The following is a 15,326-nucleotide window of genomic DNA, read 5'->3' on the forward strand; positions in this document are numbered from 1 at the left end:
CCCGTATCGAGATTAATTCCCCTCTGACCACTGCCTTCAACGCTTCCCAAACCGCCGCTGCGGAGACCTCCTCCGTATCATTTGTTTCCAGGTAGTTCTGGATGGACTTGTTAACCTGCCCACAGATCGCTTTGTCCGTCAGCAACCCCACATCCAGTCTCCACAACAGGCATTGCCCTCTCTCCATACTAACCCGTAGATCCACCCAATGTGGGGCATGATCCGACACTGCGATTGCCGAGTACTCAGTATCCACCACCCCCGGTATTAGAGCGCTGCTCAGAACAAAGAAGTCGATGCGAGAGTTACCTTGTGGACATGTGAGAAAAAGAAAACTCCTTGGCCCTTGGCCGTGCAAACCTCCATGGGTCTACTCCCCCCATCTGTTCTGTAAAACCCTTCAATTCCTTTGCTGTGGCCGGCCTCCTCCCTGTCCTGGATTTTGACCGGTCCAATTCCGGATCAATGACTGTGTTGAAATCCCCTCCCAAAATCAGGTTATGTGAAAGTCTGGGATCTTACCAACACCCGCTTCATAAATTCCACATTGTCCCAATTCGGAGCATAGATGTTCACGAGTACCGCCCGCTCCCCCTCCAGCTTCCCACTCACCATTATGTACCTACCCCCGTGTCTGACACGATTCACCCTGCCTCGAATGCCACTCGTTTGCAGATGAAGATCGCTACCCCCCTGGTCTTTGAGTCCAGCCCTGAGTGGAATACTTGGCTAACCCACCCCTTCCTCAATCTTGTCTGGTCCGTAACCTTTAGATGTGTCTCTTGTAGCATTGCCACATCCGCCTTCAGGTCCCTCAAATGTGCAAACATGCGAGCCCTCTTGACCGGCCCATTCAGCCCTCTGACGTTCCATGTAATCAGCCTGGTCGGGGGGGGGGGGTCCCCCGCTGACCAGCCATCGCCATTTTTAGGCCAGCCGCTAGCTCGTGCCCTCCGCCTCCTCGAGCCCCCCCTCGGGCATTCGCCGTTCCCAATCTCCCATTTGTCCCCTCGTAACAGTTCCTCCTATCAGCAAAGCAGCCCCCCCCCCCCCCCCCCCCCCCGCCCGAGCAACAGCACTAGAAACCCAACCCCCCAAGTCAAGCTCCAGCTTAACATCTGCCCGCCCCCCCACTGGGCTTCTATGAGTCAGCTGCTCCATGCTGACTTGATCGCGCCCGCCCCTGGCACCAAGCAGTCTGTCTCCCCATTGTTCTCTCCCCTCTCCCTCCACTTGGACAAACATATTAAAAGCATTACATTCCCCAGTAAACAAACATCCGAAAAAACAGCGAAGAAACAGCCACTTTCGAAAAAAAAACACCCAAAAACAAAACCAGCCCCAAAGAGCACCCCCCCCCCCTCTAACCAGCTCCCTGCAAGACAAAGTTAACTTTAGCCATCAAAACAGCCCCTTATTACACATCGCACTACTTATACTTATACAGCCCAGCACAACAAATCGCCACCACAGTCCTCTCCAAGGCTCCAGTGTCTTTTAATTCACCTCCAGCCTCTTCTTTTAAAGTCCATACTTGGTCTGGTGTTTCGAAGTAGAATTCCCATTCCTCATGTGTGACCCACAGACGGGCCGGGTACAACATCCCGAACTTCATCCCCTTCTTAAAGAGGGCCGTTTTTGCCCGATTGAACCCAGCTCGCCTCTTGGCCAGATCCGCGCCCAGGTCCTGATAAATGCACAGCTCACAATTCTCCCACTTGCTGCTCCGTGCCTTCTTGCCCCACCGCAGAACGTGCGGCTCGTTCGCTCGGGGCTTCTTCGCGAGGGCTCTGTGCGCTCTATCCACTTCCAGGGGCCGAGGGAACGCCTCAGCCCCCATCAACTTCTCCAACATGTCCGTCACATAAGCCCTCGCATCCGATCCCTCACTGCCTTCAGGGAGGCCGACAATTCTAAGATTCTGCCTCCTGGATCGGTTCTCCAGGTCCTCCAGCTTCTGTATTCTTTTCTGGCGGTCGTTCATCATCTCCACCTTGGTCTCCAGCACGGTTATGTACTCCTCGTGCTCGGACACCTTTTTCTCCACCTCCTGGATCGCTCTTCTGTGGGTCTCTTGGTTCTGCACCACTTGATCAATCAAAGCCTTAATCGGGTCCAGCGTGTCCTTCTTCAGCTCGGCGAAGCAATCCTCGAAAAACTTCACCAGCTGCTCCGTCGACCACTGTGTCGTCTCCCTCTGTCACTCCCTCTGTCAGCATTTTGCAGAGACCATTCCCTCCGTGATAACCTGCAGATAACCTGTTGACAGGGGCCTCAACAGTGTGCGGTCAATCTCCAGCATTCTTTGTTCCAGGCCTACCCGGGTCCCCTCCCACAACTCCTTTACCGATACATTGATGACTATTTTGGTGCCGCTCCACGCTCTCGCCCGGACCTGGAAAAATTCATCAACTTCGCTTCCAGTTTCCACCCCTCCATCACTTTCACCTGGTCCATCTCAGACACTTCCCTTCCCTTCCTTGATCTTTCTGTCTCCATTTCCGGTAATAGACTATCCACTAATATCCACTACAAGCCCACTGACCCCCACAGCTATCTGGACTACAGCTCTTCGCACCCTACACCCTGTAAGGACTCCATCCCTTTCTCTCGACTGCTTCGCCTCCGTCGCATTTGTTCCGATGGTGCCACTTTCCAAAATGGTGCTTCAAAAAGTTGTAGACAGGGCCCTCAACAGTGTGCGGTCCATCTCCCGCACCACTACCCTCGCCCCCTCCACTCCCTCCCAGAACAAGGATCGAGTCCCCCTCGTTCTCACATTTCATCCCACCAGCCTCCGAATCCTCCGCCATTTTCGCCACCCCCAGCGTGATGCCATCACCAAACACATCTTTCCTTCACTCCCTCTATCAGCATTCCACAGAGACCGTTCCCTCCGAGACAATCTAGTCCACTCCTCCACCATACCCAGTACCTCTCCCATCACCTATGGCACCTTCCCATGCAATCGTAGAAGGTGTAACACCTGCCCCATTACCTCTTCCATGCTTAACAGCCCAGGCCCAAAACACTCATTGCAGGTTAAGCAGCGTTTCACTTGCATCTCTTCCAATTTGGTCTACTGCATTCGCTGCTCCCAATGTGGTCTCCTCCATATCGGAGAGACCAAACGCAGACTGGGTGATCGCTTTGCTGAGCATCTTCGGTCTGTGCGCATTCAGGACCCTGACCTTCCTGTTGCTTGCTATTTTAACACAAGACCCTGCTCCCATTGCCCACATGTCTGTTCTTGGTCTGCTGCCATGTTCCAGTGAAGCTCAACGCAAACTGGAGGAACAACACCTCATCTTCCGCTTAGGCTCGCTACAGCCTTCCGGCCTGGACATCGAATTCAACAACTTCAGATCAGCTCTACCCCACCTCCACCCATTCGTTTCCATCCCATTTCATTTAAACTGTTTTTTTACCATTTCTTTCTCACGTCTTTTTTTATATATATTCACCCCCCACATCTTATCTACCTTTCGTTACCCTTTCTCCCCTTTGCTTCCCCCTTCTCCTCCCCCCACATCTACATCAGTCACAGTTTACCCTCTGATGTTAGTTTCTCTGCAGTTTAAAGTCTTACAACACCAGGTTAAAGTCCAACAGGTTTGTTTGGAATCACTAGCTTTCGGAGCGCTGCTCCTTCCTCAGGTGAATGAAGAGGTGGGTTCCAGAAACCCATATATAGACAAAGTCAATGATGCAATGCGATACTTTGAATGAGAGTCTTTGCAGGGAATTAAGTCTTTGCAGGTTCAGACGGAGCAACTGGAGCAAGGGAGAATCACAGGTTAAAGAGGTGTGAATTGTCTCAAGCCAGGACAGTTGGTAGGATTTTGCAGGCCCAGGCCAGATAGTGGGGGCGGAATGTAATGCGACATGAATCCCAGGTCCTGGTTGAGGCCGCACTCATGTGTGCGGAACTTGGCTATAAGCCGCTTGAAGGTCCCTAATGTTTCCGACTCAACTACTTCCACAGGCAGTGCATTCCATGCCCCCACTACTCTCTGGGTAAAGAACCTACCTCTGACAACCCCCCTATATCTTCCACCTTTCACCTTAAATTTATGTCCCCTTGTAATGGTTTGTTCCACCCGGGGAAAAAGTCTCTCACTGTATACTCTATCTATTCCCCTGATCATCTTATAAACCTCGATCAAGTCGCCCCTCATCCTTCTCCGCTCTAATGAGAAAAGGCCTAGCACCCTCAACCTTTCCTCGTAAGAACTACTCTCCATTCCAGGCAACATCCTGGTAAATCTCCTTTGCACCTTTTCCAAAGCTTCCACATCCTTCCGAAAATGAGGCGACCAGAACTGTACACAGTACTCCAAATGTGGTCTCACCAAGGTTTTGTACAGCTGGTTTTGTACTGCCCACCTAGCACCTCAGCAGTGCCCCTGACACCCTGGCAGTGCCCCTGATAGTACCAAGCAGACACCCTGGCAGCGCCCCTGATAGTGCCGGTGTGCCTGGGTGCCAGGAGAGTGACAGTCTCTGATCACCTGGGAGGGGGGGGGGCCAGCTCCAACTCCAAAGGCCACCACACCCTCGGAGTGGCCATCACACCTGGTCTCCGCTTGTGGAGACCAGCACTAATCGCCGTCTGAGTGAGGTGTTGCCGGTGCCTGGCGCTAGGAGAAAGCAGCTTCAACTAGGCCACGCCTATTTAAATGAGTATCATGGCTCATTTAAATATTACCTGGATCATGCATAGCGAAGGCGTGATCCAGATTGTGTCGGTTTCCGTTGGTCGGGTGCATCGCGCGCAGCTCAGCACTTGCGGCCAAACTGTTTTTGGCCTCTCCCACTATGTACCTGATGTAAGGGGATTAGCGGCTGGCGCAACGTGGTGGGAACATCGAACCCTTTGTGTCTGACTTCAAGGAGAAAAATACGAAAAACCTCCAGAAATAATTGAGAATCACGGAACTAGTGTAAAGGAGGAGCTGCAAGGTAAAAGTGAAAAGCTAGTGCTGGAGAAATTAATTGTACTGAAAGTTGATAAATCTCTTGGATCTGATGATGTGGCAGCAGAGGCAGTGGATACATTGGTGATCATCTGTCAAAATTCCACAGACTCTGGACTGCTTCCTGCAGGTTGGAAGGTGGCAAATGTCACCCCACTGTTTTAGCAAGGAGGGAGAGAGAAAATTGGAAACTGCAGACCTGTTAGCCTAACATCCGTCACAGCGAAAATATTAGAATCTATAAATAAAGGATGTGTTAACAGAACTTTTCAAAAATAATGGTAAGATTGGACAATGTCAACATGGAGCTTTGAAAGGGAAATGCGTTTAACAAACCTGCTGGCGTTTTTTGAGGACGTGACTAGCAGAATAGATAAGGGGGAGCTGGTGGATGTGGTATATTTAGATTTTCAAAAAGCTTTTGATAAGGTCCCACACAGGAGGGTAGTAAACAAAATTAGAGCTCATGGGATTGGCTCGGGGGGATTTACTGGTATAGATTGAGGATTGGTTAATGGACAGAACACAGAGAGTAGGAATAAATTGGTCATAAAGAACAAAGAAAAGTACAGTACGAAGTCTTACAACACCAGAAACCGAAGTAAGACTTCGTACTGTGCTCACCCCAGTCCAACGCCGGCATCTCCACATCAAAGAAAAGTACAGCACAGGAACAGGCCCTTCGGCCCTCCAAGCCTGCGCCGACCATGCTGCCCATCTGAACTAAAATCTTCCACACTTCCAGGGTCCGTATCCCTCTATTCCCATCCTGCAAGGCTGGCTGGCTGCGTCCAGTACGATACCGGAAGGATCAGTACTTGGACCCCAGCTGTTCTCAATCTACATCACTGATTTGGATGTGGGGATTAAATCAAATCCAGATGGAAGTGGAAGTTGAGAGGGGGATGCAAAGACGCGTCAAGGGAATTTGGAGAGGTTAAGCAAGGGGGCAAAGATTTGGCAGGTGGAATACAACATGGAGAAATTTGAGGTTTTGCACTTTGGTAGAAAAAACAGAAATACGGGATGGAATTTTCCACTATTTGCACAGAGTGTTGGCTGAGGCGGGAAAACCGGGCGGTTTCTCTCGCCACATTTTGCAGAACGGAAGGGATCCTCCGTTGTGACCCAGGCAGGTACTGTGGCAGGGCCCAGCGGAGCTGGTAACGCTAGCTCGGCAGGTATCGGGTCGCCTTAAAAAGAAGAGCTTTTCTACAGAACCTTTGAAATGAAAAATGAAAATGAAATGAAAATCGCTTATTGTCACAAGGAGGCTTCAAATGAAGTGACTGTGAAAAGCCCCTAGTCGCCACATTCCGGCGCCTGTTCGGGGAGGCTGTTACGGGAATTGAACCGTGCTGCTGGCCTGCCTTGGTCTGCTTTAAAAGCCAGCGATTTAGCCCAGTGAGCTAAACCAGCCCCTCGTCAGAGGAGATTATGGCGGAATGGTAATGTCACTGGGTTAGTGGTCCCAGAGGCCCTGACTAATGCCCGAGAGCTGTGGGATCAATCCCGTATCAAACCCTTGGTTCCACTGCGGCAGCTGGGGAAATTTAAATTCAATTTATTAATAAAAAGGTTAACTAATAAATCTGGAATTGAAAGCTGGCCTCGGTGATGGTGACCGTGAAGCTACCATTGATTGCTCTAAAAGCCACCTGGTTCACGAATGACCCTTCGGGAAGGAAATCCACTGTGCTTACCTGGCCTTGCTCCGAGCTGTCTGCAGAGCCGCGGTTAGGGCAGCCACGAATGAGCAACAAATCTGGCCTTGCTAATGATGCCACATCGATGAAAGAATAAAGAAAGAAACAGAGGCTTATTTGAGATTGCTACCTCCACATCAACGTTAGGCGAACTCTCCCGTGGGTCGTAATCATACAGAGCCACCATTCTCCGCGTGCTGATCGAATGCTGCTGACTGCTTCGTCTGTTCCTTTCTGTTGCAAAATACACAGGTTTTAAAATCAGACACACTGATGTTTTGCTCACCGGCACAATTATTCTGCCGGCCTGCCCACCCCCAGCATTTTGGATCTACAGAGGAGATAAAAGGTCATTGATTTGGGTAAGATGGCAGCCATTGGGAAGGACACAACGCTCAAAATCCTTGAAACAGTCAGAGGCGGAGCAGGGGTCGGGAGGGAGAGATTTCCTCAGACCAGCATTGCCAACAACCTAGAAAGCCAACTGGTTGCTTATTTCGGGTAGAATGAGGAGGAAGGATTTGGGTTTATACGGCACCTTTCCTGATCACTGCACAGGTGGGCAAACACTTTACGGCCAATTGAGACCTGTTTGGAGTGTTGCCCCTGTTATAATGCATGAAGCATAGCAGCCACTTTTCGCACAGCAAAATCCCGCAAACCAGGTCACCTGTTTCTGTGACGTTGCTTGAGGAATAATTATTGCCCCTATCGCATCCTCAAATCGTGTCATGGGATCTTTAACATCAGTTTAACATCCAGCACCGTGGACAGTTCAGCACTCTCTGTGTACTGCGTCGGACTCACAGCTTTGGGTCATTGTGTCGCGGAGTGGGACTTGAAACCATAATTGTACTGCATCACCCAGAGGAAGTCTCTCCTGGCTGCTGTTGGGCTCGGACTGCAGGTTTTTATACACACGTACAGAGTCGGTGGGACAGGATTAGATCTGGTCCATCGACAGGGTTGCCAACTCTAGTTGGATATATTCCTGGAGATTGCATCACATGACCACCCTTTTCCTACAAACATCTGTGATATTTTAATAGGAAACAAATAAAAATGTTCAAATTAATTATTTGCATGTTTCATCACATGGGGGGGGGGGGGGGTGCAGGAGATTAATCCTTAATTCCAGGAAGCTCCAGGTGAATCCTGGAGGGTTGGCAACTCCATCGATCCAGCCTGTCCCACATAATCGCAATGCTTGATGCAGCATCGCTCAGACATGTCGCCACACCCAGCCTCGCACCCAGCCTCGCACCCAGCCTCAACACCCAGCCTCAACACCCAGCCTCGCACCCAGCCTCGCACCCAGCCTCGCACCCAGCCTCGCACCCAGCCTCGCACCCAGCCTCGCACCCAGCCTCGCACCCAGCCTCGCACCCAGCCTCAACACCCAGCCTCGCACCCAGCCTCGCACCCAGCCTCGCACCCAGCCTCGCACCCAGCCTCGCACCCAGCCTCGCACCCAGCCTCACACCCAGCCTCGCACCCAGCCTCGCACCCAGCCTCAACACCCAGCCTCGCACCCAGCCTCGCACCCAGCCTCGCACCCAGCCTCGCACCCAGCCCCTCGCACCCAGCCCCTCGCACCCAGCCCCTCGCACCCAGCCCCTCGCACCCAGCCTCGCACCCAGCCTCGCACCCAGCCTCGCACCCAGCCTCAACACCCAGCCTCGCACCCAGCCTCGCACCCAGCCTCGCACCCAGCCTCGCACCCAGCCTCGCACCCAGCCCCTCGCACCCAGCCTCGCACCCAGCCTCGCACCCAGCCTCAACACCCAGCCTCGCACCCAGCCTCGCACCCAGCCTCAACACCCAGCCTCGCACCCAGCCTCAACACCCAGCCTCGCACCCAGCCTCAACACCCAGCCTCGCACCCAGCCTCGCACCCAGCCTCAACACCCAGCCTCGCACCCAGCCTCGCACCCAGCCTCAACACCCAGCCTCAACACCCAGCCTCGCACCCAGCCTCGCACCCAGCCTCGCACCCAGCCTCGCACCCAGCCTCGCACCCAGCCTCGCACCCAGCCTCGCACCCAGCCTCAACACCCAGCCTCAACACCCAGCCTCGCACCCAGCCTCGCACCCAGCCTCGCACCCAGCCTCGCACCCAGCCTCGCACCCAGCCTCGCACCCAGCCTCGCACCCAGCCTCGCACCCAGCCTCGCACCCAGCCTCAACACCCAGCCTCGCACCCAGCCTCGCACCCAGCCTCGCACCCAGCCTCGCACCCAGCCTCGCACCCAGCCTCGCACCCAGCCTCAACACCCAGCCTCGCACCCAGCCTCGCACCCAGCCTCGCACCCAGCCTCGCACCCAGCCTCGCACCCCTGACAGAGGCAAACAAAAACGGATAAAGTGAATGAGTGACAAAAACAAAATCTGAAAAATGCCTCACTGTCAAATTAATCAAAGACAGTCTGCAGGGATTTGACAAGGGAAGGCGCGACTGATTAATAACAATAATCTTTAATATTCTCACAAGTAGGCTTACATTAACACTGCAATGAAGTTACTGTGAAAAGCCCCTAGTCGCCACATTCCGGCGCCTGTTCGGGTACACAGAGGGAGAATTCAGAATGTCCAATTCACCTAACAGCACGTCTTTCGGGACTGTGGGAGGAAACCGGAGCACCCGGAGGAAACCCACGCAGACACGGGGAGGACGTGCAGACTCTGTCCTAATTAAATGCCCTCATTGCCACTAAACTCACAACGTGGAAGGTATTAAACTCCATCCCAGGTGGATGACTGGGCGTGAGGTCAGAAAGGAACTGAAGGGGGAAAAGAAAGGACACAACCGGCTATTGTGGGAGGCCAAATCCTCCAACACTGACTGTCTCCACCCACAAACCACAGCAGGTAAGACCGCCACGTTTGACACAGTGAGAAATGGTTTCTTACAATGAAAAATAAATGGAGTGACTGAAAAATGAGGGGTTGAAATAAAAGAGAATCACACACACACACTGACACACACACACACTGACACACACACACTCACATTGACACACACACACACTGACACACACACACTCACATTGACACACACACACACTGACACACACACACACACACTGACACACACACTGACACACACACACTCACATTGACACACATACACACTGACACACACACACTCACATTGACACACACTGACACACACACACGCTGACACACACTCAGACACACACACACAGTTCAAGCTAGAAAGGCATCAAAATACAAATGAAATGAAACAGAACTTGGCACGTGTCAGCTCAAAGCAAGTCAGCACACTCAAAAAGTGAAAACAAAAAACAGCACATGACTTTTGTTGAACAAGTTAGTTTCCACAGACCTCGTTTAGACTTGCGGGATCTGCGGTTAACAGAACGCATGCTCTCTTTATCACGCTCAGAGTTCACTTCAGGAAAGGGATGCGTACAAATAAAAAAACAGAGAAGAGAAAACGTGAAGCAACCGGAGGATTTTGCTGCGGCATCCTCAATATGAAACAATGTGAAAATAGACGGTCAGAACTGAAGACGCGGAGCGATCAGAGCTGGCCGTTACTGTCTCGGCTGGGAATAGGCACCTTCCAAGGGCTCTGGATTTGGTTTGGATTCTGTGTTTCTGGGAGCTCTTCTCTGGGACGGTCACAAAAAGGTCCCTGCAATGAGTTGTCTAATCTGTCCGGGCAGACTGAATTGCTGATGCCCCAGTGATCTTGGAGGGCCGAAGGGCCCGTTCCTGTGCTCTGTTCTTGTTCTAACTGGAAAATGGACAATTACTGACAGAAATAATTTTTGCGGAGCCGAATTCCACTAACGCTGTCATTATCGAGCCCATTCTCCCATCTCCTCCCACTGCTGTGGATCTAACCCATTGGAGCCACGTTCTGGGGGGACGCGGGGCTTCCAGGTGACAAGCTGCTGTTTTCTCCTCCTGCTGTTTACACGCTATGGGGTTTTTTTTGGTCCTGCATCACTCTGCGTTTCCTTAAGATGCATTAAATTCAAAGCTGAATGAATTAAGCCGTTCTCAATGCATTAACAATCAAAGACACAGAAATTCTCCTTCTCATCCAGTGCAGACATACAATCGCCGTCTAAAGCAGAACCGGTGCAGAGCTTCTAAAGACTGCAAATGAATGCACACCAAGCACAATCTGGCGAAGCGGCTCTTAATGTTACAATGACTAGTACCAATTTTCTCCACTGGAGTGTTGAGCGGCAGGTAGCCCTGCTTTACCAGCTGATCCATCATCTCCTCATCATCGGTCTGGATTTCGGAGATCATGTTACACGGAATCAGACCCATTCTCCCGTTTGTCTCCCCGTGGTAGAATCCGTCGGCATCTTTTGTCCCATGGATCTGAAAAAATATTTGTTTTCAAATGTCACAGATGATCACCACCCCCCCCTGGACCACAAACATTGGTGCCTGGAATAAGGGAGGCAGGAGAGTGCTGGCAGAGTTGAGTCCGCAGCTAACAAAAGGCGAGGGCTTCAGCAGCAAACCAGCTGAAGGGTGGAGACATGCGGCGTCACAAGAGGGGGAAACAGGTGGTTTTGGAGGCTCAGCTAAGGGGTGGAGAGGCCATTGAGAGCTTGGAGTTAGGGGTAGGGAGTGAACCTGATCATAGAATCATAGAATTTACAGGCAGAAGGAGGCCAGTCGGCCCATCGAGTCTGCACCGGCCCCTGCGTAAGCCCACACCTCCACCCTAATCCCCGTAACCCAGCAACCCCACCTAACATTGTTTTGACACTAAGGGGCAATTTATCATGGCCAATCCACCTAACCCGCACATCTTTGGGCTGTGGGAGGAAACCGGAGCACCCGGAGGAAACCCACGCAGACACGGGGAGGATGTGCAGACTCCACACAGACAGTGACCCAAGCCGGGAATCGAACCTGGGACCCTGGAGCTGTGAGGCAGCAGTGCTAACCACTGGGCCACTCCCCAGATCATGGGTGCAATTGAGTGGCCTCGTTTTGCTGAAGCGAGAGTGCGACGAGGCCGGTGAATAGCGGGAGAGGCCAAACGAGAACCACGCCAAGCGCCAAACCGTTTGCGATGCAACTGGCCAGCTCCCGTAGGCGAAGGTGGGATCCTGCTGAACCGCAGCGATTAACCACTAATCACCTCTTCAGCCCTATTTCCATACAATTAACGGGAGCCGCCCCCTATCCAGCGGCCTCCCCACGATGGTCACACTGGCGCCAATTAGTACTCATTTTGAAAAAGGTGAAGCTGACAGAGTGGCTGCCGTGGGGGACGAGGGGGAGAGTCGCCTTCTTCACCCCCAGACAATGAGCCTGGGGAGCACTGGGCTTGCTGCCACTGTGCTCGGGGGGCAGGTTAATGGAGAATGGAGGGTTGGGGGGCTGGTTGCATTGGGGTGGGAAGGTTTTGGGGGCTTCAACTCATGTGTGCGGCCCGGTGTAGGTCATTGACCTCCTTGTGCCGCTTGAGGCCTTCCTGTCGCGCTGTCCAAGCTCACGGCCTCTGCCACCTCGGCCCAGGCAGCACTGGCTGCCCTGTGACTCACCCTCTGGGACCCTCGGGGGGACAGGACACCCCTCCTGGCCTCCACCGCATCTGGAGGCCCCCCCAGGTCTGTGTCTCCAAACCTTGGGCCTGGTTTCCGTGGTGCCATGGCTGCAAGCTGAGTGGGTTTGGCTGAGGAAGAGCCGTTTAAGTGCTGCTCGACCTTGTTAGCGGGGGGCTGGCGAGCTCGGGCCCGGAGAGTCGGGTAGCGAGCCTTCGTTGCGTCGTGAAGCCCGTGGGACCTCGTTAAGTTGGCCAATTAACGTGTATGGCGGTCTCGCTGGCTCGAGCGCCGGGAAGCTCGCGATAGTTGCTGCTCGCTACCACACTGACAAATCTTTCTGTCGGGGCGTACTGTAGTGTGGGGTGGGGGGGGGGGGGGGGTTGTGGGGATAGGGTGAGGGGTGAGGTGGGGTGAGGCGTGAGGGGTGGGGATGTGTGGGGTGTGGGGTGGGTGGTGTGGGGGGGTTTGGTGGGGTGGGTGGTGTGGGGGGGGTTTGTGTGGGGGGGTTGATGGGGGTGTGGGGGTTGGGGGGGTGGTGTGGGGGGGGTTGGGTGTGTGGGGGGTGGGGGTGTGTGAGGGGGTGGGGGTTGGTGTGGGGGGTTGATGGGTTGCTGCTCGCTACCACACTGAAAAACCTTTCTGTCGGGGCGTACTGTAGTGTGGGGTGGTGTGGGGGGGGGGGCATATGAGTGGGGTGGGGGGGGGGGTGGAGGTGTGTGGGGGGGGGGGGGTGGAGGTGTGTGGGGGGGGGTGGTGGAGGTGTGTGGGGGGGAGTGGTGGAGGTGTGTGGGGGTGTGGTGGAGGTGTGTAGGGGTGTGGTGGGGGGGGTGGGGGTTGGTGTGGGGGGGTTGATGGGGTGTGTGGGGGGCGGGGTGAGGGGCGGGGGTATTGAGAAGCATTGAAAAAGGATGGTGTGCTCAGCTGTGTCTGAGGTGACAGAGAGAATGAGGAGAGATTGTTTCCCGATCACAGTCACAGAGAATGCCGTTAGTGAGACTGCAAACCTGATTGGAGCTTCAGACAGAGTTTAGGGAGAGATGGCGCTGGGTTTTGGAGATGACAACATGTTGAAGGTCTGGGTTATTGGTAAAGTAAAACTAAGCTGGAAAAACAGCCCAAAAAACAGAGCCGAATAATGAACAAATCTAATGCAACAAATTTCCGCAAAACTTGAAAAGATTTTAAACTATTTTAAAAAGCAATATTTACTCCAGCCAATCGGAGCACTTCCTGCACATGACCAGGTCCAGAGACAGTGGGCGGGATTTTCCCGAAATATGGCAGGTTCTGATTGGAAGCTGGACTGGTGCTCCCCAAAAACCCAGCCGGGTTTTCACTCAGCATCTTCCGACACAAAATCAGGGTGGCGTGTTTTGTGCTGTTATTCTGGAGGGGCGAGGCCTTATAGAGCTGACAAGTCCGGCTCCATAGAGATCGGGCCGCTGTGTTTAAACAGCGCCTGGATCTCAAAGTCAAAGTCCCCTCCCCCCCCCACCCTCCCGTCCCCCACGGACATTGGGATCCCAGCAGACAGGGGAACACCCCCAACCCTGGGGCATAATCAGGAGCAGCTTAGAATTCAGCAAAGAAGGACCAAGGGATTGATAAAGAAGGGGAAAATAGAGTACGAGAGAAAGCTTGCGGGGAACATACAAACTGACTCTAAAGGTTTCTATAAGTACATGAAGAGAAAAAGAGTGGTGAAGACAATGTAGGTCCTTTACAGTCAGAAACAGGAGAATGTATTACAGGGGGCAAAGAAGGCAACTAAATACATACTTTGGTTCTGTCTTCACAAATCAGATACCAGAAATGTTGGGGAACGCGGGGTTTAGTGAGAAGGAAGAACTGAAGGTGATCAGTATCAGTAGAGAAATGGTGTTGAGGAAATTGATGGGATTGAAGGCTGATAAACCCCAGGGCCTCATAATCTCGTTATGGGCCAGGGTTTCGAGAACCCCAAAGTGTATCATGGAGTTCACCTGACCCACAACTTTTACTAGATTGTGGTATGGAGAGCACACGGCCCACTCTACAGGTGTGGGACAGCAGAAATGGAAAAGTATTTTTTAAAGCAAAACAATGTTTATTCTATGAACTCAAGTTAACCTTTTTAAAACATACAGTGAACATCTTATCAACCATTAATTCAAATACAACCCCCAAAGAATACAACACTAAGTAATCCTTAATAACTTCCCAAACAACATCCAGAAGACAAAAGAAACACCTTTTAACAGAAGCACATCAGGTTTACATTCACTACTGAGAACAATTATAATTCTGAATTCACCAAATGATCAAGAGATAGTCTTTTCATGGCAGAGAGAACAGCAGTACACCTGCTTTGTCTGGCTTCAGCTCCAACACTGAAAAACGAAACCAAAAAAGCACAGACACACCCAAGCTTTTCTCAAAGTGAAACTAAAAAGCAGAGCCAGAACCCAGCTCCACCCACACTCTGACATCACTGCTGTAACATAAGCAGCCAAACATTTCTTAAAGTGACATTCTCATGACAATCTACATCCCAGGGTACTTAAGGAAGTGGCCCATGAAATAGTGGATGCATTGGTGGTCATCTTCCAGGATTCTATAGACTGCCGATTGGAGGGTGGCTAATGTAACTCCACTATTTAAAAAGGCAGATGGAGAGAAAGCAGGGAATTATAGACCAGTCAGCCTGACGCCAGTAGTGGGGAAAATTCTAGAATCCCTTATCAAATATTTTATAGCCGAGCACTTAGAAAGCAGTGGCAGGATCGGATAGAGTCAGCAGAGGTTTGCGAAGGGAAATCACACTTGACAAATCTACTGGAATTCTTCGAGGATGTAACGAGGAGCGTTGATGAGGGGGAGCCAGTGGATGTGGTATATTCGGACTTTCAGAAGGCTTTTGACAAAGTCCCGTATAAGACATTAGTGTGTAAAGTTAAAGCGCGTGGGATTAGGCGTAGTGTATTCATGGAAAACTGGTCGGCAGAGAGGAAACAAAGAGTAGGAATTAACGGGTCTTATTCAAATTGACAGGCAGTGACGAGTGGGGTACCGCAGGGACCGGTGCTGGGACTATACTCGCTTCCCAGTCCCAGGAGTGG

At 52.2% G+C, this 15,326-nt stretch overlaps 1 protein-coding gene across 10 annotated transcripts in view; it reads right to left on the reverse strand.

The window, feature by feature from the left end:
- rimbp2b (RIMS binding protein 2b) overlaps nt 1-15,326 on the reverse strand; it is an 853,804-nt gene that overhangs the window by 70,870 nt on the left and 767,608 nt on the right. For 5 of the 10 annotated variants that reach the window (XM_072517100.1, XM_072517263.1, XM_072516941.1 and 2 more), the window contains 3 exons: nt 10,876-11,044; nt 10,029-10,094; nt 6,813-6,916 (listed from right to left, as the gene is read on the reverse strand). In XM_072517100.1, the coding sequence (XP_072373201.1) occupies nt 6,813-6,916; nt 10,029-10,094; nt 10,876-11,044 (339 nt within the window). The remainder of the gene's footprint in view (nt 1-6,812; nt 6,917-10,028; nt 10,095-10,875; nt 11,045-15,326) is intronic. The other 5 variants (XM_072517603.1, XM_072517521.1, XM_072517430.1 and 2 more) reach the window with 1 other exon arrangement.

Source organism: Scyliorhinus torazame, chromosome 1 (genome assembly GCF_047496885.1).
Source record: "Scyliorhinus torazame isolate Kashiwa2021f chromosome 1, sScyTor2.1, whole genome shotgun sequence".
NCBI lineage: Eukaryota > Metazoa > Chordata > Chondrichthyes > Carcharhiniformes > Scyliorhinidae > Scyliorhinus > Scyliorhinus torazame.